The 27277-nt window shown below is 38.6% G+C and overlaps 2 protein-coding genes across 6 annotated transcripts in view; both read left to right on the forward strand.

Moving 5' to 3' along the window:
* The first annotated feature begins 35 nt into the window (after positions 1-35).
* Positions 36-23165, forward strand: heatr5b (HEAT repeat containing 5B). Of its 2 annotated transcripts, none has more exons than XM_055029549.1 (36): positions 36-94; positions 1865-2021; positions 2107-2318; positions 2832-2940; positions 3034-3183; positions 3551-3722; positions 3804-3961; positions 4218-4512; positions 6510-6665; positions 6749-6999; positions 7078-7189; positions 7275-7427; positions 8096-8195; positions 8273-8382; positions 8469-8632; positions 9078-9253; positions 9378-9483; positions 9558-9748; positions 10465-10624; positions 10721-10910; positions 12454-12623; positions 12710-12857; positions 13295-13474; positions 13558-13812; positions 15154-15335; positions 15436-15504; positions 15614-15793; positions 15863-16103; positions 16589-16825; positions 16946-17073; positions 17822-17966; positions 18048-18320; positions 18396-18620; positions 19592-19743; positions 20315-20528; positions 22228-23165. In XM_055029549.1, the coding sequence occupies exons 2-36, from the start codon at positions 1896-1898 to the stop codon at positions 22533-22535; spliced, it is 6198 nt and encodes a 2065-aa protein (XP_054885524.1). In that variant the 5' UTR covers positions 36-94; positions 1865-1895; the 3' UTR covers positions 22536-23165. The 2 variants fall into 2 exon arrangements, with proteins under 2 accessions (XP_054885524.1, XP_054885525.1); XM_055029550.1 differs by having other exon boundaries at positions 4218-4467.
* Positions 23166-24132: 967 nt separating this feature from the next.
* Positions 24133-27277, forward strand: part of LOC129359559 (striatin-like) — a 28932-nt gene continuing 25787 nt past the window's right edge. For all 4 annotated transcript variants that reach the window (XM_055029208.1, XM_055029209.1, XM_055029210.1 and 1 more), the window contains exon 1: positions 24133-24480. In XM_055029208.1, coding sequence (XP_054885183.1) covers positions 24268-24480 — 213 coding nt within the window. In that variant the 5' untranslated portion in view covers positions 24133-24267. The remainder of the gene's footprint in view (positions 24481-27277) is intronic.

Genomic DNA, 27277 nt, shown 5'->3' on the forward strand with positions numbered 1-27277 from the left:
AGTTCTGTTGGTTGTAGTAGTTTCCCACCGGAAGTACTTGTTTGCAACGCCGCTGATATTTTGTCGTCATTCATCCTGGATCATCTAAACACAGGTAGTTTTTGTATTTTATCGACATTTAGCTTAAATTCTAGGGTGCTGTTGTTGATGTCGTGTTTTATAGGATGTCTGGGAGTTGTGATAGACTTCAGAAAACAGCGTAAAGCCCCGGTTAACGCCGTGTTGCCGGAGTTCAGCTTGTTCCTCATAGGTATCAGCTAACTAGCTGGTTGCTACAAACAGCTAAAAACTGTCAGCGGCTGTCAAAGCACAAAACAACCCAAAAAATAATGTGTTACTACTTCTAAGCTTTACTTTTATGAAGCACAGACCCCATGTAAATGAATTTAAGTGTCCGAGAAATGATAGACATTTTGAGCTCTTTTGACCGGATTATTTGTTTATAGACTGTTCAGATCAGTTTATATGATGCCAAATCAACGTAATCTCAAGGTTGAACAAGACAAAAAATTTAGTGCAGGACATACATGAACAAATTTCGTTAAATTCAATCGAATTCATCACAACATGATGCAGTCACACCAAGAATCATATGGAATTAAAAAAAATTAACTAGTTATAATGCAGTTCAAAGTCAGGGGATCCTATGAAGCCAATTTGTAAGAAATCATCACAGGAAGACCAGTAGATTGCATTGAATCACTTATTTTATAGAAATTCCTCATCCTTAACATACATGTGGCAACAGAGGAGAGAAACCACTACCTTTTAACAGGAACCTCCTGTGGAACAAGATTCAAACTGAGCTGCTGCAAGCAGCGAGGTGTTGAAAGAGCAAGAAGCAGACATAGGAGAAAAAGAGAGAAGCTCTGGGTCAGAAGTTCTCCTTATGGAAAAAGAAACACAGTAAGGCTTAGTACGCCAGCAAAATATACAATATGGAAAACCGTTGAATGTTGCGATGACGATGTGACATTCCACTGGAGTGTTGGCATGGGCCAGTATGAGAACTACCAAAGCTTTATGCTATTACTGTATTTACATCAAGGTCTCCAACTAAAAAAGTGCAAAAATAATCGAATTGGTTTTTTCAAAAAATTAAAAGCTGCAACTAAAATACTGACCCAGTCACACCCACTGATGCAGACTGGTTGGCAACTTGGTGGTAAAGGTCTTTGCTAGGGGCACATTGACTGTTGTAAGAAGAAACAAATTACTTTCTGATTGCAAGAAACTACTCAATGTTCCACAAGTAACCCAATTTTTACCATGATGATAATTTTATTTATAACATTTCTGGTCATTTTATTGTAGTAATAATGTAGAATCAACACTTTCTGCTGCTAAACAGACATGACGCTCACATTTTACTAACTGTAGTTTAAAACCAATGGTATCTTACAAAGAGAGTTGACTGGCTTCCCTGCAGCATGATACTGCCACTAACATATTTTATTCTTCACTTTCATACAATGACCATCAATGTTTCTTTTGGAACTGGAAAAAAAGGATTGTTGTAAAATACAGGAGCCCTCCTTTCACAGTAATAAATGGGAGGAGAGCGGTGCTGCTTTACGCGTTCCTCCATAAAACAGGAGGAAACTCCAGTTACTCTGGGCTTTTCTCTGACATTTTATTGAGAGGACCTTTGGTGGTTTTAGAACCGTGACTTGCTAAGACCCCTGTTTACCTTGGTATCAGTAATGCCTTTATATGCAAGACTCAACAGGGTAGCAATTAAAAGAAGGTGAAAGTTGCGTAATGTGACTTATCCATTTTGTTTCATTTTGTTTTCTGAGATTACAGCTAAACTACCAAACAGGCAGAAAATTGCCATTTTATGCTGACAATGTACACTTTCTAGCGGACAAAGGTGAACATTGCTGATCCTCACCATGGAGCTGGCTCACAGTCTGCTGCTCAATGAGGATGCTCTGGCTCAGATCACTGAAGCAAAGAGACCAGTCTTCATCTTTGAATGGCTTCGATTCCTGGATAAAGTGCTTGTGGCAGCAAATAAGGTGATTTGTCATTGGTAGTTTTGCTTTTTTTAAATAATTGCCTTTGCAGGCCTCTGGTGACTTTAATTATGTGCATGAATTGCAGGTGGATGTGAAGGAGAAGCAGAAAAAGCTGGTGGAACAGTTAACAGGACTGATCAGCAGTGCCCCTGGACCACCAACTAGAAAACTGCTGGCTAAAAACCTTGCTACTCTCTACAGCATTGGCGATACTTTCACCGTGTTCCAGACTCTGGATAAATGCAATGAGATAATTAAAAGCAAGGATGACACACCTGCATACTTACCAACAAAGCTGTAAGATACAGCATTTCATAATATTTACAGTTTAATAACTTCTTGACATTTACAAGGACCTTTTTTTCAGAATTCAAGCACATACAGCTGACCCCTCTCAAAGGGTATTAGCAGTTAAGCCATGCATTAGTCTGCGGTGTAATAATTTGTGTTTAAAAGGAGGATTAAATTAGAAGGAACAGGTGTTATGTTTTTCCTTCTTGCATTAATGGAAGATTAATCCTACATTAGGATTTAATGGTGCAGTTTATTTTAATCCTGTGTTTTATTTACATGAAGTTTATTTTCCACATTTAGCCCAATATCTCCACAAACTTTAATCTTTTATATTGGGATTTTAAGTGATGGACATATACAAAGCACTGCAGCTTGTAAAGGGGAAGAAATATTTAACTGACACTGATAAGAAAGTTTGTCTCTAGCATATCATATCTTTTTTTTTTAATCAGTTTTTGTAATGATTTTTGCTTGCGTTTTTTTTGGTAATTGTTTTGGTTGGTATTTGTCTCACAGTGCTGCAGTGGCATGTGTTGGAGCATTTTATGAAAAGATGGGCCGGATGTTGGGAAGCTCATTTCCAGACACCATTAACAATCTCCTGAAAGCGCTAAAGAGTGCAGAGGTAACTGAGATGTTTTGTTTTTGACATAGCTTAGTTCTTTACTAGAGGGCCTTTGTGTAATATCTGTATTATTTATTTTAATGAATTCTGTAGTCCCAAGGCAGAGGAGAGATCCTGCTCAGCCTGCAGAAAGTGCTGAGTGGACTGGGTGGAGCTGCAGCTTCATGTCATAGAGACATCTACAAGAATGCCCGCTCCCTGCTCACAGACAGATCCATGGCCGTCCGCTGTGCGGTAGCCAGGGTTAGTATCTGGAAAATACTTCATGTGCAATATTGGTGTACCTACAGTTATTACACAAATGTAACATTTCTGCAGTAGCTTTCTTAACCTTGATTCTTGTATAAAGCCATTTTTTTACACAGAAATAAAATGCATTGACTTAAAAAGCTGAATGAACATGCCTGTGATCTCAGTTTTAAACAGTTTTATTAAGATTAAATAAGCAAACTTTGAGTCTTCTCTCTGTCGCAACTTTCAAATTAAATAGTGGTGTATGTTGTAAGGCCTCTTAAGTATCAGATTAATGAGATTCTGAATGGCTAGTAAAGCTGAAAATGTATTTATTTACAAAATCTCACATCTCACATCTTTCTTTTTGCCCAATCAGTGCCTGTTGGAGCTGCAAAATGAGGCAGTGTTCATGTGGACGACAGAACTGGAGAACGTGGCCACTTTGTGTTTTAAAGCCTTGGAAGGCTCCAACTATGGTGTTCGGGTGGCAGTGGCCAAACTGCTGGGAACCGTGATGGCAACAGCGCTCATGCCCAAACAAGCTGCAGGTGCCTGAGCTGGGTGAACAGGACTCTCTATATGTTCTATATAGACTCGTTGTTTCCAGCCTGGTTTTTTGTGACTCCCAGTGATGCGTCAGAACGTGAAGCGGGCCACACTGGACGAGGTTCTGGAGCTGATGGCCACCGGGTTCCTACGAGGCGGATCAGGCTTCCTGAAGAGTGGAGGGGAGATGTTGAAGGGGGGTGCTTCGGTCAGCAGGGAGGTTCGAGTCGGGGTCACACAGGTAGGAGGGAATTTTTAGAGGGGAAATAATTTAAGATGCTTCCAGTCCATCCGTCCATCCATGCTCACTCATGGACGGACAAATGTTTCCAATTAATTACTGCAGAACTGTCTTCCATAGATTAATAATAAATGTTTGTATTTATGCTTTTGAAAATAGCTAAAGAAGAAGAAAACATTGACATGCAGATGTCAATGTATCTGGCAAGAATCTGGCTTTTGTCCAACTTACCTGTCGTTTTCTTCTCTGTCCTCAGGCTTACGTTGTCTTTGTGACCACACTGGGTGGTCAGTGGCTGGAGCGCAATTTTGCCACATTTCTTTCCCACGTTCTGGACCTTGTGTCTCACCCGCGGGCCACCCAGACACACGTGGAAGCTGTGTACTCGCGGCGCTGTGTGTCCTTCATGCTGCGTGCCACCTTGGGGGGGTTACTGGGAGAAAAAGCTCAGATTGCTGCCGGCAAAGAAATCTGCCAAGCCATCAGTAAACAAATGAGGGCTGTGGGTAAGGAGGATGGGGGGGAAATATCACGGTTCAGAGCATTACAGAGTAAGTACTCATCCAACGTTATCATATTTAATTCTTTCTGCATTCACTTTCCAGAATCATTGCATGTTTTGCTTTTGGGTGGACAGAGTTTGCTTTACATTCCTCTCCTTTTTCTAGTTTGGCTTTCTGCTTTTTCTTCTCTAAGGTGGCCCTCCTCCTCCTTTTTTCCATCTCTTTTTAACCACAAGCAGCATCATAATGTCAATAGCATTATCCATCAGCTACACAGCTCATCAACCATTATTTCATAGTCATCATGGCTTTTTGTCTGCCAGTTCATGCTCTGGTATTGCTTTATAATCCCTAAGGAGCAAATAACATCTTCCATCTGTAAACATCTGGCTTAGATCAGCAAAAAACCTGCATGTACCTCTAAATTTACAGCAAGGCATAATTAGGTTTGCAAGTACACCACCAGATAGTTTCCATTGTCCCTTACACAGCATCACATCAGTGTCTTTTTAAATCACCATTACCTCATTCAAAAGGATGATTCTTACTCTGATTTGCTGTGCAACCTCTCATAGGACATCATGCTGTTGTAGATAACACAACTTTAAAAAAATTAACTTCACTGTTTCTCCAGATGTTATTCTGAGCTCTCTGTTGTTCACTTCATACTTGCAGCTCAAGCTTTTTCAGTCAGTTTGATCTGTGAAACTCCTCAAAACAAAAAAATGATAAATGTTTGTGGCTAATTGGAAATAAAACAATGAGATCTGAAGCCTGGTGGGGTTCTGCCACAGATCAAGAAGCGGCTTTAAATTTGATCCTTGAGACTATTTTTAATCTTTGTGTGATCTCTCCTGACTGTTGTCTGTCTGGAGCTCAGATGATTTCTAGATACTTAAAATGACCAGTGTGCTTTTATTTGTGTATTTGATGGAACAACAGTTTTTATATATATTTCTGTGACAGAAATCCTCAGAACTCCAAACTGTAACACGGTTAAGTTTATAATATTTGGACAATGACACCACAGTTGGTTTAATATACAAATAAAGCATGTTATAATAAAATAAAATGGAATTTAAAGATAACGGAATAATAATAATGACTAAATGATCAAACAATTGTAATATAAAAGCAACAAAAGATAATAAAATATAAACAAAATTTAATAGTATAAACTACCCTAATAAAATTAATTATTTCCTACTCAACCAGAATTAAAATGAGTGAAAACAAAACAATTTTAAAGTTATCTACCTATAATTAAACTTTCATCCAAGATAGTTACACCAACAAGCAAAGAAAATATTGCTAGTAAAAAGACTTTCTCTATCTTTATTCTATATTGATAGAGTGTCTATATAATACATCAGAATCTTAAAGTGTAGTTTTTGTAACTATTAGAATAATAACAAATATTAACAGACCGAGATAAGCATTTTTATATACGCCGACTTTCTTGTAAAGGTAAAATTATAAATAGTTCTGGTAGATTTAGATTTGTTATGTTTGCATTTGTTAATTCAAAGAAGTTTTTTATATATTTTTGTCTTTCCTCCTTTAAATCTGTATTTGCCACACTCTCTATCGTTTATGTAATTATTTTAAAATTAAGACCAACATTCTGTTTTACTTGGCATTTTTCTTCATCGAAAATATTTTTTATGTTCCTTGAATACATTTTAATCTTAGTAACTTTAAATGCACCTGACAATAAAATGTGTCAGTGTCCAAATATTTCTGGGTTCAATGGTTCAACCAAATGATTTAAGAGCCTAATTGATGAATGTGTGACAGCAGTATGTTGTGGTCAATTAACACTTTTAAGGAGTTTTTTTTTTGTCCATTTCTGAAATAATGATTATGATTATCTTTATCTTTAATGAATCAAAAACTTTCAAATTGTTGTTGATTTTAAGCCACTACATCCATCAATGCTGCACACATTTTAAAGAAAATTATCTTTTCATGAAACTTTGACAGTTAAGAGTAAGCAACAAGCTTGAATTGCTTGTTTGTTTTTGTTTCCTGCTATGTTCTTTCAGAGGCAGTAGTGAACGACATCAGTGGGGAGAACAAGGCAGGGGCAGCGGATGTCTCTGCCAGTCAGCATGTCATGGTGTGTGCCCTGAAAGAGCTCGGCAGTTTAGTCCAGAGCTTGAGTGCCACGGCTTCTCCACTCATCCAGGAGCCTTCGATTGGTAAGGCGCACACATCAACATGAAATCCAACTTTTGTTCTGTAATTTCAGAGTGAGGATTTATGCTAAATATTTACATCCCAGGGCTTCTGGAAACTGTAACATCGGTGCTGCTGCATCCGAGCATGGCAGCGCGCCTGGCGGCCGCGTGGTGTCTGCGCTGTGTGGCTGTGGCTCTGCCCTATCAGCTGTCTCCGCTGGTGGATCGCTGCGCTGAGAGAATCAACAACCTGAAGAGTTCTCCAGAGGCCGTGAGCGGCTACAGCTTCGCAATGGCCGCTCTACTGGGAGGAGTATACCAGTGTCCACTGGGTATTCCTCACTGCAAGGGCAAGGTGTGAAGAGTTTAATTTATCTCACTTTTAACCTCAAGTATCTTTAAATACAAAGCTAAATTATTGCTCAATCGGTAGCTGGTGGTGAGCATAGCCGAGGACCTCCTGCGTACTGCGGCTCAGAACAGCCGGCTGTCCCTGCAGCGCACGCAGGCTGGATGGCTCCTGCTGGGGGCCCTCATGACTTTAGGTGAGTCTCATAAAAAAAGCTTTGACTGTTTGCTTGCAGTTTCTCCTCTCTACCACTTCTTATCTGTGTTTAAATACATGTACAGGTTCCTCACTCGTCCGCTACCACCTTCCCAAAATGTTGCTGCTGTGGAGGAATGTGTTTCCACGCTCCCAGAAGGAGCTGGAGGCTGAAAAGGCCAGAGGAGACTCCTTCACCTGGCAGGTCACTCTGGAGGGCCGGGCCGGAGCGCTGTGTGGTAAAAACTTCTCCTCTGTAGACTTTCAGCCTTCTCAGCTTTCTTAGGGTTTATTCACACCAGCCATGTTTAGTTCACTTTAATCCTGCTCTAGGCCGTTTGTGTGGAAAGTCTGGTGTGTTTGGGGAGATGTAAATGCGCAATCAAACTCTGATGTGGACCAAAAAGAAAACTCTGGTCCACTTGAAAACCTCTGTGCGATTAATCTTCTCAGTTTGGTAGAAGTCAACTCTAATGTTGTACAAATTCATATTTGGAAAACTGGAAGCAGATTATAGAACAGAACATTCTGGGTAAATACAATGAAAACAAACACAAGAGTCTATTGCTAGCAAGAGAAATGGCTTGTGGTGTTTTACTCGAGACAAAAGAGAAATCCTAAAACTGCTAAAATACGACACCACCCATTTTTGTTTATATTTTGTGACGAAGGAAGTTGCGCTCATGTTGTCTTCCTAAGACGTTTCCGAATAGTTTCCATCAGTGGTTGTTGGTGTAGCTCCACCGTAGGTCACAGGTTTGGCTTGTTTGACACCATGCAACATGAAAGCGAACCAGCTGAAAATGTAACAAATGTTGCAATTTTGGTCCTCTTTCAGATAGAGTCTGCCAGACTATTGGATATTAAAACATTCTTATCTTGACTTGTTTGTTTTTGTTTTCTGCAGCCATGCGCAGCTTTGTGGCGCACTGTCCAGAGCTTCTCACTGAAGACGTAATCCGTAGACTCATGACTCCCATCGAATGTGCAATGACCATGATGTCACAGTGAGTGTGAAATTTCTTCACTAGTTGAAGATTTTAAAGACAGAGACACTTGATGATGATTATTTGTTGCTTTTCAGGGTCCCTGCCATCACTAAAGTCCATGGTGCTCACTTAAAAGCAAGTGCAGCAATGGTAAGACTCAGGTTGTATGACATCTTGGCCCTCCTGCCTCCTAAGACGTATGAAGGTAAAGCTTGCTTTTAAATTATTCTGTGCAAATGTTGCAGTTTTTTTTTTTTGAGGAGCTGTTTTAAAGTTTGTAATCTTTTGCAGGCAGCTTCAATGCACTTCTGAGGGAACTGGTGGCAGAGTTCACTTTGACTGACAACTCCGCCAACACCACCACCTCGCTGTTGCGCTCTTTGTGTCACTATGACGACAGTGTGCTCATGGGCTCCTGGCTGCAGGAAACTGACCACAAGTCCATCGAGGATCAAGTTAGTTCAGATTACTTCTGACATTCCTCCAAAATCCCTCATTTATTGACTTGGAAAAGTATAAATACACTTATGGTGAGATGAGGGGCTAAACAAAGAGCAAACCTGAGAAACTTTGTCCTAGTCAAAGTTCAGAGAAAAATATAGATAAAAATCTTGAGAAATTATGTTTAAAGACACTTGCACTCCAATTAGAGGGAAATTTAGCCATTTTACAATAAAAAAGAACAAAAAATGTGAGCCTTCAGGTGTGCCAAGCTGCTAGAGGAAAAACTCCTAGGACTTACAAGAAGGTTGTTCTTCAAAGTCAGAAGGGCTAAGAACATACACGCCTATCACACTTTTTAGATTTTATTTGTATAAATTTTGAAAACCAAAATGAGTCTTTGCACAATAGAATATTGAGCCTATTTTTGAAAGCTATTGTTACTCTGTTTGTCTGTAGCTGCAGCCCAACAGCGCCTCTGGCAGCGGCGCTCTGGAGCATGACCCCTCGTCCATCTACCTGCGTGTTCCCGTAGGTGAGGCCATTCCTGGGCCACTTCCTCTGGGAGTGTCTGTCATTGATGCTTCTGTTGCTCTGTTTGGTGTGGTTTTCCCTCACGTCTCCTTCAAACACAGGTGAGTAGTAAGGCTGTCATACATTTGTAAATTGGTTAAAATAGAAAAACTGTATGGGAGGGCTCTTGGTGTTAACTCTCTTACTATTTAACTTTTTCTTGTTGTTTTTATTGGTTTAATTCAGGCTGCAGATGCTAGACCACTTTGCAGAGTGCATAAAACAGGCCAAAGGAGTTCGACAGCAGGCGGTCCAGCTGAACATTTTTACTGCAGTGCTTAGTGCTCTCAAAGTAAGAAAACAGCCCATAAGTCATCTCAAAACATGATCATTGACACTGTCATTAAAATCTGGCACTGATTGAAGGGTTTGGCTGAGAACAAGAGCACTTTGGGCCCAGAGGAGGTGCGCAAGTCAGCTCTGGCCCTGGTGATGGGAGCTCTGGACAATCCTAATCCCATTTTGCGTTGTGCTGCTGGAGAGGCTTTGGGCAGGATGGCTCAGGTGGTGGGAGAGGCCACATTCATCGCCAGAATGGCACAGACCAGCTTTGACAAGTAAGAATATTGTGGAATTTTTTATTATTAAATAGATTTGCAAGAAATTAATCAACTAATGATTAATTGTTGATTAATAGTTGAAAAGATTCAAATGAGTTCAAACTGGTTAACTAATAGCGTCTGCTATTAGTTGTAGTGTGGTACCACTGGTCATCCTTAAATGGAGCCAGTTGATACAGAAACAAAGATGGTGGGTCCATAACAGAACAGGAAAGAGAAACAGTCCAAACATAGTCTGGTTTGGGATGCAAAATGCATTTTATGTGGGTCTGTTTTACATATATACTTAACAAGCTCCTTAACGTTCACCTTAATAGCGCTCAGTTGACCTGCATGGCAGAAGAATATCAACCTCTCATTCAAAAATTACTGATGTGCTACAACGGAAAGTTTGTGATGACAGAAAAGCAGAGAGGATAATTGACAAAACTTGTAATATGATGGAAAGAAACATGTTGAAGGTTTATCTTGAGTTAATGCACTTCATGCAGCAAAGCTTTTATAGTCTTTCAAAAGCAACCAGACAGTATGAAATCTCTGTTCATGGAGAATTATGAACATATCACATATTTTCTATTTTTATTTTTCTACCGTAGATGTTCCTGATTTTAAAATGTAATTTTTAAAAATTAACTTATTAATCAATAACTTGGCTAAAAATCAGTTGATGAGAAAAAAATTATTTTGTTCTTGTCTTTTCATTGTGACTGAAGGCTGAAGTCGGCTCGTGATGTGGTGTCAAGAACTGGCCATTCATTGGCTCTCGGCTGTCTTCATCGATACGTCGGAGGGATCGGCTCTGGGCAGCACTTGAAGACCAGTGTCAGCATCTTGTTGGCTCTCGCTCAGGATGGATCTTCTCATGAAGTTCAAGTAATACATAGAAGGAGAGAATTTTAAAATCAGCAGATGAAATGTTTGATTGTTTTCAAAAACAGAAATTTGCTTTGTTTCCTCTTCTTTCATCAGACCTGGTCTCTGCACTCTCTGGCTCTTATCGTGGACTCTAGCGGGCCAATGTACCGAGGTTACGTGGAGCCCACGCTCTCCTTGGTGCTCACCCTGCTCCTTACCGTGCCGCCATCTCACACAGAGGTCCACCAGTGTTTGGGTCGCTGCTTGGGAGCTCTGATCACCACTGTTGGGCCAGAATTACAAGGTAAGTCTGGCTAATTATGCTGAATTTCCTGTTAGAACAGTTGTCTTTTACACTGCCGAAACACGTCTTGCCAAGTATTTTTGGTCTCGTTTCTAGTGCAAATATCTTAGTTTACTTGAAATAAAACAAAACTAACTTACAAGTAACTTTTCAGCAAGATATAAGAGCTTATTTTAAGTAATTAATTTCTTAATGTTGGGGAAAAAGTACTAATTCTACTGGCAGTTTATTTCCCTTAAAACAACACATTTTCCTCATGTTATAAGTGAAATAATCTGCCACTGGAACATGCTATTTTTCCCATAAGTTAAATGTGATAGCTTTACATTATTTTACTTATGACTAGTACTTTTTCATCAATATCAGGATGTAGGAACAAGCTCCAACATCTTGCTGAAAAGTTAGTTTTATCTTATTTCAAGTGTTCTAAGAAACAAAACCAAAAATACTTGGTAAGATTTTGGGGTTTTGCAGTGTATATTTTGGTCAAAAGCTATATTTTACCAGCAGGTGGCAGTAACAAAAAATTTAAACCTATGTAGGCCAGTTTTCTAAACTTACCTTTTAAAAAGAAATGGCTTTTAATGGGTGTTTTTACTCACTTCTCTTTATCTCCTTTATCTGGATAAACAAAATTGTTCGATCAAGGACTGATGTGGAGAGAGTTTCTAAGGTCTGTTGCCTGACAAAGAAAAGCTGATCCACTGTAGAGTAGATAAAGATTTGGCTCTGGTATGTTAAGCCATAGTTTTAATTAAAACTATTGTGTGTGGCTCTTTGTGAAGTGAAAAAAGGGGTGACATGAAGGGTAAGGGTCTCGCTCCTTGTGTCAAATTAAAAATATTGTTTTTCTTTTTTTTTGATGGAAACATCAAAAGTGTGCCAGTTATCATAAAAAATAAACACTTTAACATCAATAAATGTGACTGACTTCAGAGTTTGTAGAATGACTATGGTGCAACTTTCCTCTTTCTCCTCTTTGTACCCTCCTATTAAGCCCTGTGTTTTCAGTTTTTCCACTTGGTGCCTTTAAATCCAAACACATGTGCTTTTGCCATTGTATATTAGTTTATTGTATCTTATATTGTTCTGTGTAGTTTATGTTTTTCATTAGTTATAGTCGGAAATAGACATAAAAATGATTAAACTATATATGTTTTATTTGCATAAACTTCTCTTAAAAACTGTATGGAATATAACAGACTATTTATTACCTCTGATAAATAAAAAAAAACTCAAGGTGATTCTCTTTTGGTTGTTATTTATTTGAGTCACAAAAATTATTTTTTTCCAACATTAGTAAATGTGCAGAACACACAAAATTACTCTCAGTTAATAAAAGAGGTTCACAACGCCCCCAGGTGGGATCAAACTGACCCACTCAGGTATTCATCAACATAAAAATGAACTAATCCAGGGAACTTTGATTGAACTAAGATAAAAAGATTTTTATTAGTCCTTCTGCCCTCATATCCAGTTGTCTGCGTCATTTGATTGTTAAAAACAGCTTCCTTCTGGTTTTCTAATTAATTTGCTTCTCCAGGAAATGGAGCAACTATTTCCACCATCCGCTCGTCCTGCCTGGTCGGTTGTGCCATCATGCAGGATCACTCTGACTCCCTGGTCCAGGCAGCTGCCATCTCTTGTTTGCAGCAGCTGCACATGTTCGCTCCTCGACACGTGAACCTGTCCAGCCTGGTGCCCTGCCTCTGTGTAAGATGCACGTTTCACACCGCAAAAGAGTACAGGCTGCGCTGATTTAAGTTGGGATTTCTGACTGTGCTCTGGGATTCCTGCAGGTACACTTGTGCAGTTCTCACTTATTACTGCGTCGTGCTGCCGTTGCATGCCTTAGACAGCTCGCACAGCGGGAGGCCGCAGAGGTGTGCGAGTACGCCATGAGTCTGGCAAAGAAAGCAGGAGATGGCAAGGACAATACAACCATCAGTGAGTTGGAAAAGGCCAATCTAATGGAAAAACACAAACTCTTACCAAGTACTTTTGCTGCAGTTTCTAGTGCAAATATCTTACTACATTTGAAATAAAACACAACTAAGTTACAAGTAACTTTTCAGTAAAATGTAAGAGCTCATTTTAAATCAATATTTCCTTATGATTGATGATAACGTATTAGTTCCACTGGCAGACTATTACACTTATAACTAGCTCTTTTTCATCAATATTGAGGAGTTATAACAAGGTCCTTTCTTGCTAAAAAGCTATCTGAAAGTTAGTTTGTCTTATTTCTGGTGCACCAAGATATTTAAATGAGCGAGTAGACCACAAATACTTGGTAAGATTTTGTGCTTTTGCAGAGTTCTGTTTGGTAATATTGGCTCACTGAGATGCTAACTCTTATGGTGTTATCCTGGTGTGTGGTTCAGATCTAAATATAACAGAAACCGGGTTGGAAGGCGTTCTGTTTGGCATGCTGGATCGAGAGACGGACAGGAAGTTGTGTTCTGACATCCATGACACACTGGGGCACATGCTGTCATCTCTCGCTGTGGAGAAACTTTCTCATTGGCTCAAACTTTGCAAAGACGTCCTCGCGGCAACAACGGGCAAGTTCCCAGATTAATAAAAAAAAAAAAACAGTGTGTCTTTAGAATCATTGTGTCTTAAAAATGCCCCTCTCCTCTTTCAGATGTGGGGGGAGCTGTGGTATCTGAGGTGGAAAAGGATGAGGAGGACTCTCAGAAAAAAGACGAGATGGACGATGATACCATGTTCACAGGCCTGGGTGATGATGACAAGTCCAAGCCCTCTGTGGCTCCACGTTGGGTGACACGGGTGTTTGCCGCCGACTGTTTGTGCCGCATCATCCTACTATGTGAGAATGCAGACAAGGCTCATTTCGACCTGGCAACTGCTCGTTCTGCACAAGCAAAGAACCCCAAAGGTATCATTCTACCACCCTGCCTATTTATACGACTAGTTTTTTGTTGTTGCTTTTCCTGAGTGTCTACAGTAAAAGGTCTTGCCTCTGGGAAGATCTAATTTGTGGAAAATAGCTAATAAAATGCTCATAGGCGGAGCATGTGTGTTTTGAGTAAAGACCGAACATGGCAGGAGATGAGTAAGCAGATCTGGGAGAGTTTTTTCCACTGTAATAGATGGAGGAGCCTGTATTTATGTTAGCTACTCTAAAACAAGCAAGATCTGTAGATAATGGCTGGAAACGTATTCATACCCTGTATTTTCCTCATGTTTCACCTTGTTACAGTCACTAATGTCTTTGTATTTTGGGGAGACAGACCAAATGAAAAGGATGCATAATTGTGAACTAGAAGAAGAATTATGTATAATTTTAAAACAATCTAAAAAATATGGCATGCATTTGTATGGAAATACTTTGTAGAATCATCTTTCTTTACTACTACAGTTGTGAGTCTTTTGGTTGATGTCTCACCTTAAATATCTTGACAAGGACTAGATTCTTTAGGGTGCTAGAAGGTGAAAGCACAGATATGACAGGAGTCAGGACATACCAGTTGCAATACTAAATTCTTGTAAAGCACATGAACGCAGAAATAACAGCAGATAGATTCCTGCTGTCTTCTGGCATCACTAGAACCCAGAGGACATCTGCTGCCTCAGAGGCACTCAGATAATTAATTTAAGTAATTTATTTTTTTTTAGATTGTTACCTACATGTGCCAGGAAAGTCTGCTCTACAAAGAGGATATCTCAGGATGGTTTCCCTACTGCCTGATTGATTTGATTAAATTAAGACTACATCTGGCTCTTTCATGTGCAGAAGACAAATTCACACCACTCTTAGATTTTTATTTGTAAACCATCTACTATTTTCCTTCCAACTAGTGATGAGTGGGTTGCTCTAATAAAACATATTAAAATTTGTATTTTTAATTTGAGAATATGTGTAAAATGTAACATTTTTGCAAGCCATTGTAATTGAATGAAAAATGCACCTCTGTTGGAGCAAACATTTTTCTGTCTTAAAAGCCAATATTTATTTATTTTTTAGTCCTGAGTCCACACATTAAATTTTGAAAGTGGATCTTTTCTTATGTGTTCAAAAGCAGAAGATAAAAAACACTGATTATAAAATCAGACACTGAGTTGTCAGTGAAGAAAATTAAATCTAATACCATGTCTTGATATTTATTTTCTTTGTTGGTAGTGACAGCTCACTTCCCCCTGCATTGATCATTTATGAATTGTTTTTTTTTATTATTCACAAAGGTTGTTGTTCCTTCCTGCATCTCTGTCTATTCAGGAGATCTGTTGGTGCTCCATCTGTCTGACCTGATCCGTATGGCCTTCATGGCAGCCACCGACCACAGCAACCAGCTGAGGATGGCTGGTCTGCAGGCCCTGGAAGACATAATTAAAAAGTTTGCGTCTGTACCAGAGCCTGAGTTTCCAGGGCATGTTATTTTGGAGCAGTACCAGGCCAATGTGAGTTAGAAATGTATCCAGAAGTTCTGAGTTGATGAAGTTAGAGAAAAAAGGAAAATGAGAAAAAATGTGACTTTGTATGTAAATTATGTGCACTTAGGTTGGCGCTGCACTCAGACCTGCTTTTTCTCCTGATACACCATCTGATATAACAGCGAAGGCATGCCAGGTGAGACACAATATTTACTTTTTGTATTCATTTTAAATACTTTGCGCTGTAAACACACCCAAACAGGGAGACTTTTAGAGATCTATTTGACCCCAGTATTTGTCTACAGGTATGCAGTACGTGGATCGGTAGTGGTGTAGTCAGCGATCTCAATGATCTGCGGCGAGTCCACAATCTGTTGGTCTCCTCGCTGGACAAGGTGCAGTCTGGGAAGAGCTCCTCCAGTCAGCTGTACAGTGAGAGCGCCACCACCATGGAGAAGCTAGCCGTGCTAAAGGCTTGGGCAGAGGTGAGCTTCAAAATGACAATTTTTCCACAGAACTCAATCTGATCGTGCTCTCTGCTTTGTCTTGGTCAGGTATATGTGGTGGCAATGAAAATAAAGAAGGAGGCAGAGGCTAAACCTGCCAAACCGGTTAGAAGGGGAGATGAGGATGAAGACGAGGATGACCTGGGTGCAGATGTGCTTCCACCAGACAGCCTCATTACCTTAGTGCAGCCGGAGCTGCCTTCCCTGAGCCGACTATGGCTGGCCATGCTGCGAGACTATGCGCTGCTTACTCTGCCTGCTGAGTTCTCAAGTCAGCTCCCACCTGATGGTACACAACTGATTATTTATCACAAAAATTAATCTGAAATGTTCAATTTTATTCTTGAACTGGTGAGATTTTGTTTAATTAGCTAATAATTAGGTTTTATTGTTCCATTTAAACTTTTGTTTATTTAATTTTAAGATTTGTCAAACCATATTTCTAAAATAGGTGGATGCGAAGAACCTAGAAATATTGTGAACTTTGCATTTTGATTAACTTTTTTTTATTCTTATATTGTTGTTAATTTGATTAGGTCCGACTTATATTTAGTCTTACAAATTAATCGTCACTTTTTAACCAAGTCCCCAGTTAGGCTTGTCAATGTAAAATATTTCTCTACAAAAGAGAAACCTCCATTTTAGTACAAAAGATTAAAGAAGATATATTACTGTCACAACTGGACCAAATGCACTAACTGTGTTGGTTTTGTGATATATTTAGTTGTCCAAACAAATAATTTCCGTTGGATTATTCTGTGTGTATCTTCATAGGCGGAGCGTTTTATACCCCAGAGACAATAGATACGGCGAGACTCCACTACCGCAGCTCTTGGGCCCCTGTGCTGCACGCTGTGGCCCTCTGGTTGAACAGCAATGGGTTTGAAGTTAATGATAACCAAGAGGATCACTCATTAACTCCTTCCAAAGTTCCCAATGCTCTTCAGGGAAGCTCTTCCTCAGCAAAGATGCTGGAGGACTCGGTTAAAGACAGAATGCATCTTATGCTCGGTAAGAAGTCACTTCCAGCTGTATTCTTTTGTTTTTCACATTGAGCTTAAAGATGTTAAGGGAAAAAAGTGAACAGAACTGTGAACTATTAGTAGAAGATGTCCATATTCTGTCATTCAGGTGTCAGCATAGAGTTCCTGTGCTTCCCGCGGCCCGAGGAGCCCATCGAACACGTGATGTCCTGCTTGCAGGCTCTGTCGACTCTGCTAGAAACTCCTTGTGCTAAGACACATATGGCAGAGGACCAGGTATGGAAAAATTATATATAATAGTGTGTTGAAATAAAATCAGAAGTATTGCATATAGTTTATTTAGCTAAGGCATGATATTTGTTATTTGACTAAAATTAACAATTTTTTTTTTCTTCTTAAATTCAAAATAACAGTTTTTGGAGTACTGTATATAAATACATATATGAGGACACAGACTTCTTGTATTTTGCAGAGATTTTAAGAAGACCAAAATTGAGTAGTTCTTAATTGTGTGGTAGAAGGAAAATGGGAAAATTCACTATGAAGTTTTTAGAAATAAAAATCTGAAAAAATGTGGCATGCATTTATGTCAACAAACCCATCTGAGAAAACACATTTAAAAACCACCTTTCATTGCACCTCCAGCTGCAAGTATTTTGGGGTTTGTACAAGTATAGGGTAGAGTCTGTCCTCTTTTGCAACAGAACTTGAATGGGTAGAATATGTCATCATCAATCAAAATCAACTTTAATGGCCAAGTTTGTGGAAAATGGCGACAACTTTTGACTTATGCCACGTCTTCTTAGTATACAGATGGGCCTTGTGTTTAGCATATGCTCCAGATCCTCCAGCTTTACTGTTGTTGGCCTGGATTCTATTTTTGGGTATCAGGCTGAATACAAATGGATGTTTTTAGTAACTCTTCATGAAGCTCAGTGGGAAGAGTAAGTCAGATGAAGTAATTTACCTTTTTTGCATTTCACATGGGCGTTTCTGATGAACTGTTCCCTCATCTCTAATGTAGCTGCTGGCAGTGGAGCTTCTGAATGTTCTGCACAGACTGTTACTGACGCGGGATCCTCCTGCAGTCCAGCTTCAGGTCACAACGGTGGTGCAGGAGACCATCAGAGCTGCAGTGGACCATCTACAACAACAAAGGGCCAACAGAGGTCAGGAATTTTGTGCTGGAGGCAAGCTAAGTATTTCTGGGATTTAATTCTGGTAACTGAATATTTTTATTTTTTGGTCAGGCAAAGAAGACGAAGGTGAAAAAGATTCTCTGACTGGCCTAGGAGAAGGCGGGGACACGGGAGAGCTTGTACCTGGCAAGTCTCTGGTTTACGCAGCCATGGAGCTGCTTGTGTTCATCCTGGTGCGCCACATACCACAGCTTAATTCCCGAGTGAAGGAGTCACCCAGCCATGCCCCTCTGAGGCCTCAGAGACTACCAGATGAAAGCGCACGGCTGGTGGCAAACACGGTCTCCATCTTGGCCGAGTTGCCTTCGTTGTGCTCTCCTGCTGGTGAGACCTGAAGACAACAGGCACAAATGGATCCAGGAAGTTCATTCTAACTTATTGGTATTTTTGCTTTGATAGGAGCAACAACCATTCTTCCTACAGTGCTTTTCCTAATCACTGGGGTCCTAAAGGAAACTGCAATTAAAGCTCCTGACAACTCTGTGCCTGTACCTGTATCAGCTGCTCTGCAGGGCATTAAGACCATCATCACCTCACCATTGGCCCAGGAGGAGAGCATTCAGACTCAGTGGACCACCCTGATCAGGAGCAGCCTGGCATCTGTGCTTGAATACTCTCATCCAGGTAAAGCAAACACATACATGCACTAGAGATGCAAGTTATTGATTGAGTTAGATCAAGTTGATTGTTAGTTGATCTTATCAATCAGCTAACATTTTGCTCATAAGGAGGCATGTACTTAAAACCAAAATTTTCTCTTGTATCAAGAGTGGTGATTGTCTTTCTACAACATAAAAAGCAAATTTTTTCATAATAAACTGAATTTTCAAAAAAGCTTTACATTTTAGCATTATTTTGTATCAGCTATATTAAATACATACCATTATAAAAGTATGGTTTTCTTCATGGTTAAACTTAAACATACTTATTAAATATAACAAAACAGGAACATATTAGGTTGCTTGATAGAAAAATAAAAGATGAGAAGAACAAATATGTGAAGCACTTACAGAGAGCTATTCATACACAAGGACTCTCTGTGGTTTCTCTTGAAGGAATGTTAAAACTTCACTCCATGAATTGCAGCTTAACTCACAAAGGCCCTCAAAATCAACCTTGCTTATTGGGACCTTGTTACAATGTTACTCTGTTATGCTCACCAGCTCTAGCACCTCATTCATTTTTAAATGAGAAGTTGACACTGCTCTGTTTGACTGCTATTTAGGTGATAACTTAAGGAGCATCTATTTCAAAACAGAACCACATAAAGTACAATTTGCTTTCCACACTGGACTCTGTTTGGACCATTTCTTTTTTTCATTCTGGAATGGCCCTGCCATCTTTATTTCTGTATTAACTGGCTAAGGGATGACAAGTGGTTTCTTCTGCTATATGGTGGCCAAACTACAACACTAACAGGTGTTATTAGTTGATCAACTGGAGCTAATTTTAATCCAATAAACCATTAATCGACCATTAATTGTAAGTTGATTAATTGTATACATTCCTAAAACGTAAGTTTTCTCATCATAAAACTTATGATCAGAAAGTTCTAATTGTTGTGAAAAATTAACCTTGTGGTTTTATCTTTATAGATGAGTCCAGACCTGACATGGATGAAGTCAGTATGTTGACAGCAATAACTCTCTTCCTGCTGTCGGCCAGCAGTGAGCTGGTGGGAGTGATCGTCCTTCAGAAAGGCTGCATGGATCGCTTCCGAAATGCCCTCAACTCTAGTGATCCCTGGGTAAGCAACGAAATGCACATAAACTATGTCTTACATTTTGTCACAGTACAAACACAAATGTGAGCTCTTAAGGGAGTTATAAATAAAAATTTAAATCTGGAAAGTGTGGAGGATGTATTGAAAAGTGCATTTTGAGATTTTCAAATCTTGGAACACTGTTTTATTGCCTAACTTTGTTTTAAGCTTTTCCATAACTTCATTCCTGACATGCTTTCTATGCTCAATGGAACTTATCAAGGCTGGTAGTTTGCATGTTCTTAATGAAATATTTGACCCTTTACAGGACAGCTGAATTTAGATTAAATTACACACAGGTGGACTCTATTTACTTGTTACTTGACTTCTGAAGAAATTTAGTTGCTCTTTATTAGATTAAGTGTCTAAAGGGGAATAAATAAAAAATATATATATCACACTTTTGGGATTTTTATTTGTAAAAAAAATTATGTTTCTTCGGTTCTCCTATTATTCACACTTAACACATAAATTTGTCTCTATTGTAGCAAAACGTGAATTTTCGGAAGGAATCATAATTAGTTATTGGTGAAAAAAATAACTCTGGTTGCCACAGGTTCAGGCCCGGTGTTACCAGCTGCTTCTGTCAGTGTTTCAACACTCCAACCGAGCTTTGTCCACTCCTTACATCCACGCCCTAGCTCCACTCATGGTGGAGAAGCTAAAGGCGGTGGAACGCAGTCGGCCAGGAACTGCTGCTGAGCTGCAGGCTGTGCAGGAGGGAATCAGGGTCCTAGAGAATCTGGTCAACATGGGCGAAGAAAAGAACAGTGAGTATAACTTTACTTAATGGACCTATCAAGTACCCTATGTAGCATGCATGTATTTTTTTTAATAAAATCATTTAGCCTAAGCTACAGTATGTCTGCTAGAGAATTAAGCCCAGTGCTTCTGACTGTGTGCTCTAGAGCATTAATGCATTAGATTAAATTTAGAATCCATGCACCTGTTCACTATCGGTCTGATTATTGATTTTGATATAACAATGAACATACTGTACATTAAGTTCTTAAAGTTATTTATCTATTGTTATCATTATGAACATTTTTGTTTTCTTCCAGTAAATGAAATGGCTTTTCGGAAGTCTAACAATTCAAAAACTCACCAACATTTTTACAGTGCTCAGTAGTGCGTAAAATTTACATAATTTACATTTTGCAAAAGTTGCAAGAGCAATATCTCAACAGTGACACCTGACAACTTTGAAAACACTTTCCACATTTATCTTACAGAGCTATGAAATATGGTACAATTGTAGAACTTCCCAAGACCCACAGAAAACTTTTGAGCTCTTATTGCTTTTCAACAAACAGTGTGTCTGCCATATTGAATAGAAATTGCAACTTTAACTGATTTTGACCCTGTTTTAGCTCTTTATAGACTCTGCATTTGATCCAATTCGTCTTTGGATTTTGATTGATCAGCTTAAAATTGTTGAGTTTGCTCTAAAAGCACAGAGGATGTAAAGTTAAAAAAATCCAGATTTTTTTGTACATATTTAAGGGGGTGTTGCCTGACTTCAAACTTTTTCAAAATTTTTATTGCTTCTATAAGGAACGTCACAGAGGCACAAAACATGTTTTGATTGGTTCTTAGTATGTCCCTAACAAAACTCAATAGTCAAATGCTGCCATTATCCAAGGTCCTCCCGCTGACAGCCTGAAATTTGATATATAAATGTAGTGTTTCAAGACCAGCAACAAGTCTTTTGGAGTCACAGTCCAAACTCTTCAGGAAATCGGCCATTTTGGTCCAAAGCTGCCATTTTGTGCCTTTTACATGGAAATCTGGACAAACTCCTCCGACAACTTTTGATTTACAGACTTCAAAATGAGCTGTTACAATCTTTAGATGTTGGAGCTCAAATGTTATTCAAAGCTTTTTGCTGTATCAAAGCATGGGATCACGGTCAAGCCTCAAAATCTTCGGCATGAAAGACAAAGTTGTTGTAACTTCCACACACAAGCTGGGAGCTATACCAAATTTTCTGTCTCATCACAGACCGGCCCTGAACACATTCACTGGGTCATTTACTGACATCATCACTTCAGCCCCACACCTTGATAATGGGAAGTGTCCTCATTTTACATTCAGACTCACGTTTCAATTTGTCACTGCTGACAGTGAGCAAGTTGATTTTGAATCATACCCTGAACAGTGAGTTCAGGTAAACAAACGATTGTTTGTTTAAACAATAAGAAGACAAGACACCATGTCCATATCTGCCATCAAAGCATATCATGACACATGGTAAAAGGAGGTGAGAAAAAAATCTGAACACCTGAAAACTGTAAAAATTTGCAAACTAAAATAATTATCAATGAACACAGAATATGTACTTGGGCCAACGTGATAGTCTAAGGTTGCATACTTTGCGCCATATTAAATGGGTTTTCTCAAAGTCTTTATTCTAAATCATCTGTGCTTATTGTTGTTAATGTTTGATGCATGTGTCTGCTTGTTTAACAGGAGTGCAGCTGTTGGCTCTTCTTGTTCCTACTCTCATCTCTTACCTTTTGGATGAGAATGCAATCTCCTCCGCACCTCAAGTCTCTAAAAACCTGCATGATTTTGCCCTTCAGAACTTAATGCGAATTGGGCCTCTGTATCCAGCTGCCTTCAAAACCGTAATCGGTGCAGCACCTGAGCTTAAAACGCGTCTTGAGTCTGCTATTCGAGCTAACCAGGCGAGCAGCAAAGCCAAAGCAGCAGCAAGGCAAGCTCAGCCAACTGTGCAGGCTGCACCGACTATTAAACTCAAGACGAGCTTCTTCTGAACACATCAAGATGTATTCCACCCTCTCAAAAGAGTTTATGCTGTCTTTGTATTTTCCCTGATGACAATGTACTACTTACCGTATCAGCTATTCATTACAGTTTGTTAAATATATTTATTTATTCTTCATCTCAACTTTGTGTTAAAGTCTAAATGGAAATTTGTAAATAGCATCAAAGAAACCTTTGAATGTTCACTTTAGAAAGCTTGCTTTAGCATCTCAAGTTTTTATTTGATGAATGTATCACATCCAGACTTGACTTTTTCCCTTGTGATTAATATCATTTAAAGGATTCGGTTCAGCCATGTTGTTTCTCTTTAGCAATTTTCTCGACCATTTGATAGTTATGTTTTCTCACAAATGTAATTTTATGCATTTGATAAATTTGTGCAGTATGTCACATTTGGGTCTGTTGATTTCCATCAGTAATGCTTTAGCTTTTATTTTTTACTCTTAGTTGTGGAATCCAGGAAATGATAGAATAAAATGAGAATACATGTCACTTTATTGAGCCAGATTTGAGATTTTGCTAAATTTCTTCAAATGCTGTATTTCTTTTGCTAGTAATAGGTGTTGGGGGATATTTTTACGTTTAATGTTTTTGTTTCAGATTGCTTTAACTGAAGGAATTTTAACACTCTTTATTTACTGCTCGTTATCATGTAAACATTAATTGCTTACTTTATCTTTTTTTGAAGTTTGAATAAAGTTTCTTTCACTCTTAAATGTTTATTGAATTTTATCACTTCACATTATTATTATTATTTTATTATTATGAATAATGCATAATTATTATTATTGTTAGTGCAACAGTACAGAAAATAATTAACTGTATTGTAAAGAAATGTACTAAAAAATATACTAGAGTAAGGAGGAAGAATGAAGAAACGTGGAATATGTGTTAGTTAAGGCCAAGCGTGACGTTTCCACAGTTGGTGAGAAAGCCATGTCATCTGCTGATGTTGCTCCACTGTGTTTTATTAAATCAAAAGTCAACACGGCCTTCTACCAAACAAAAAATTAAGAGCATTTCGTGCTTCCTTCTGCTAACAAGCTATACAAAGAGGATGATTCAAATAAAACAAACTGGGCTTTGTTAACGACAGCAGAGCAACAGGCTGATTGCCGAAATCCCACGCCACACAAAATTATGAGTGTTTCTGAGTAAGCTTGGATTTCTGTATTACATTTTTTTTCTCTTAATCTTATGCTGTAATCAGATTTTCTGGAAAAAATTATTTGGAAATGTGTAACTAGCTGGAAGTTATAATCATGTAAAATTAACAGAAAACTTGTCACACGTGTGATTTCACCTTTGAAGACTGAAAAGATTTAAAATTTTCAAATTTGAGGGGCTACTTTATGTTTAATATAAATTTTTTTATTTTCATTTTAATTATTCATTTCTATATATGTAAGCTCATTTATTAAATTGTGGTACATTTGGCCCTCAATAAATTACCTCGTTGAAATAGATTTAGCCACTTCCTGTGAGTGTGATATTCGGATAGTCCGATGAACGAATCGAACGTCCCTATAAGTGGGTTGTGGGCGTGGTCTGCTGCTGTCGTCACTGGATGACAGCTAGCTGTCAGAAAGTGAGTTCATTCCCCGAGTCGAGGAGACGGAGCGTTGTCGGTAGTTTTTATTTTTCTTTTCTTTTGCTATTCCTATTGACATCTAAGTAGATCGAAGCGGCAAGAACGGATCAACCTCTCCACCGAGCCCGGCCATGGACGAACAGGCAGGGCCCGGCGTGTTCTTCAACAACAATAACAACTCTGTTTTAGCCGGCGGTGGGAAAGGACCGCTGCCCGATGGCGACGCTGGGGAGGCGGCCAGAGCGCAGTACAGCATCCCGGGGATCTTGCACTTCCTGCAGCACGAATGGGCCCGTTTCGAAGTAGAGAGGGCACAATGGGAAGTGGAGCGGGCCGAGTTGCAGGTGAAAAACGCAACAGCTTCATTACACGTCACGTAGTTTTGTCACTGATGATCGTTTGGCCGATTTGTGTATTTTATGCCCCGCTGAGTTTCTCTGATTGTTCTGGTGACCAAGCTAGCTCGTTAGCTTTAGCTCAGTTAGCTAGAGGAGCTGCAGCGCCCCCTCACCCCCATTCCAGCTGCACGACGACTGTTTCCGACCTCTTTACGCTCTAAAACATCTAAACCTGCCAGATATTTTGTCGACGTGCTTTAGAAATTACTAATATTAAAGAATGTCACAACAAAAACCGTAATGACAGCTAACTGCGGTCAGACTAGTTATTGTGTAGCAAGATAAGACGGATTCCCTTCCTTTATATGGTATAGCTAAACGTATTGGACTTCGCCTAATTGCATTATCTATGTTAATTATTTGCAAAAATAATTGAATAAACAAAAATAGTACACTTTTACGGTGTTCTGATTTATTTGGGAGCCGTCTTTTACTGTTCTTGACAGAGCGTGAATCAGGAGTCAGGATTGTTTATCAAGCTAGCTTCCATGCTACTGCCACTCCTGAAGAGAGGCTACTGTCCTGATGGTCTTTTGTACAAGTTTTCTTCCATTTCATCCCTGCATAAATACAGTATACTGTGTATTTATACTAAGGCTAACAGATGCTTTATCCTTCCTTTCTTCCTTTTAATGAAATAATAGAAACTAGTAGTTTTTGTATAATAAATTAGATTGACCTGAGTCGTCGTAGTTTGGGAAGCTGTTTTGGACAGACGTAGGTCGTAATTCGTTACATTTACTTGTGCTTTTAGGAGTAATTTTATTACACCATACTTTTTAATTTTATTTGAGTAATGATATTTTACTTGCGTAAAATCTGTTTGTTCTTCATTAAATTAAGAACAAACAACGTCTTGTTGGTCCACAGGCTTTATTGTTCTGTTTTTGTTTTCTGTCTGCTGAGCCATTTGTTCCATTTGGAGATCAGTACACAGTACAGTAAACACTATATTATGCCTTTACCTTGTTGTAATATTATATACTGTGAGTATTGGTTTTCTAAGTTTTATATTGAACATTTTTTAATCAGAAAACCTTTTTTCTGCCTAAATTTATTATATGATCATTTGTTTGTGGGTTTTCTTGCCGGAATGTGCACATAAGATTCTGTTTCTCCTTCTGAAGACATCATCAGTTACTCCGTGCTTAAACAGTCCTGTGCCAAAATATTTTCTTATACTTTCTTTAGTAATATCTTGGATGACTAATTTTTATATCAGTAAAAATATTCTGGAGTAGTGCTATTCTTCAATGCAATTAAACTTTTTCTGTTGCAAATATCTATTGAAATAAAAGGGACAAAAAAAGAAGTGTCGGAAAGTATCCTGCTGTAAGAATCCAAGCGACAAAAGTCCAAAGTTTCTCTCCAAGTCAGATGCCAAAACCCAACATGGCTGCAACATATTGAAAGTATACCAGTAATAATAAACTCTTCATTTGTCTCTCATAAACTTCTGTTAGTGGTCGTGTTGCTGTGGTGTTTCAGATGCTGAAAAATAAACCGTTGATGTCCTGGTTATTTATTCCAGGGGTTTGCAAATATATTATTTCCGGACCAGAATTTTACTCTTCAAGAACATTGATTTTATTTGGAATAATAAATAATTTGTGATAATATTTGCAATCCTCAAAAACTGGCAACATGGTTGGGATCTTTGTACTTTGAACCTACTAATGAAAGTCAGTTAATCTGAAAACATCATTGAATGCAATTTGCTCTTTGATGAAACAGCTGTACCAATTAATGCAGTTCCTGTAATGAAGTAGCTTATTTGATAATTGGTATGTTTAATGTCATTGTACAATAACTTATTAGTAGCAATGAGTGATGAATTTTTACACATTTTGTTTAAAAAAAGTCTTATCACCTGTCACTACTTGATCTTGGCTCATTGTCAATATCTTTACAGTTGTGTTTTGAAACGTCAGGAAGACCATAGTTTTTGTACGTTGAAACTGCCACTTTTTTATTTTATTTTTACAGATGGAAAAACAAATCACAGATCACAAAACTGTGATCATCTTTGTGCCACAAATTCATATGGTCCAAATTTGATAAATCTAAGTGTTATAGATATTGTAGTGGAGTCAATCTAAAGTAGAATGGATGTGAAAAACATAAATATTTTGGAAATCCAGACCAGCAAATAAAAGGCTACTAAATGACAGAAATGAAGTGACAAAATAATTATTTACTTTTATGTTGAAACTTTAGTTCACAGTATTTTTACTAGAAAAGAAATGTCTAGAAAATGAAAATGAAGCCAGGGAAACTCTGGAGTTTCTTCCCGATGAAGCTAAAACAATCTATATAATAAATCATGTTCATATAGAACCTTTAACAGCTAAAAAAATTACAAAGTGCTTCCTAACAACAGAGCAGAGAAATTAATTCATACAGATCATACAAAACATATTTAATAAGACAGGAAGGTTCTCATGTCTTTTTTTCCCCCCTGTTGGTTCTTATTAAGATTAATGGCGTTACAGATAATTAGCACCAACATTCTTCTCACTTCATCAGCTCACATACTACTTGTGGAACCTGTCCCACAGTTTGAGAACCGTGGCATCCTTTGTCAGGGTCCAATATAACGTTTAAAACCTTGATTTCTATTTTGTTGTTTCTTTCAAGTTTTGACCCAGTTGAAATTGTGCCTTTTCTGGATCCCAGACGACAGAACAGATCACCCAGCAGCCAGGGAGACACTGCATTGTTTGTACATTGATGACGTATGCCA

The sequence above is a fragment of the Poeciliopsis prolifica genome, unplaced genomic scaffold (genome assembly GCF_027474105.1).
Source record: "Poeciliopsis prolifica strain line A6 unplaced genomic scaffold, Auburn_PproV2 SCAFFOLD005, whole genome shotgun sequence".
NCBI classification, from domain to species: domain Eukaryota; kingdom Metazoa; phylum Chordata; class Actinopteri; order Cyprinodontiformes; family Poeciliidae; genus Poeciliopsis; species Poeciliopsis prolifica.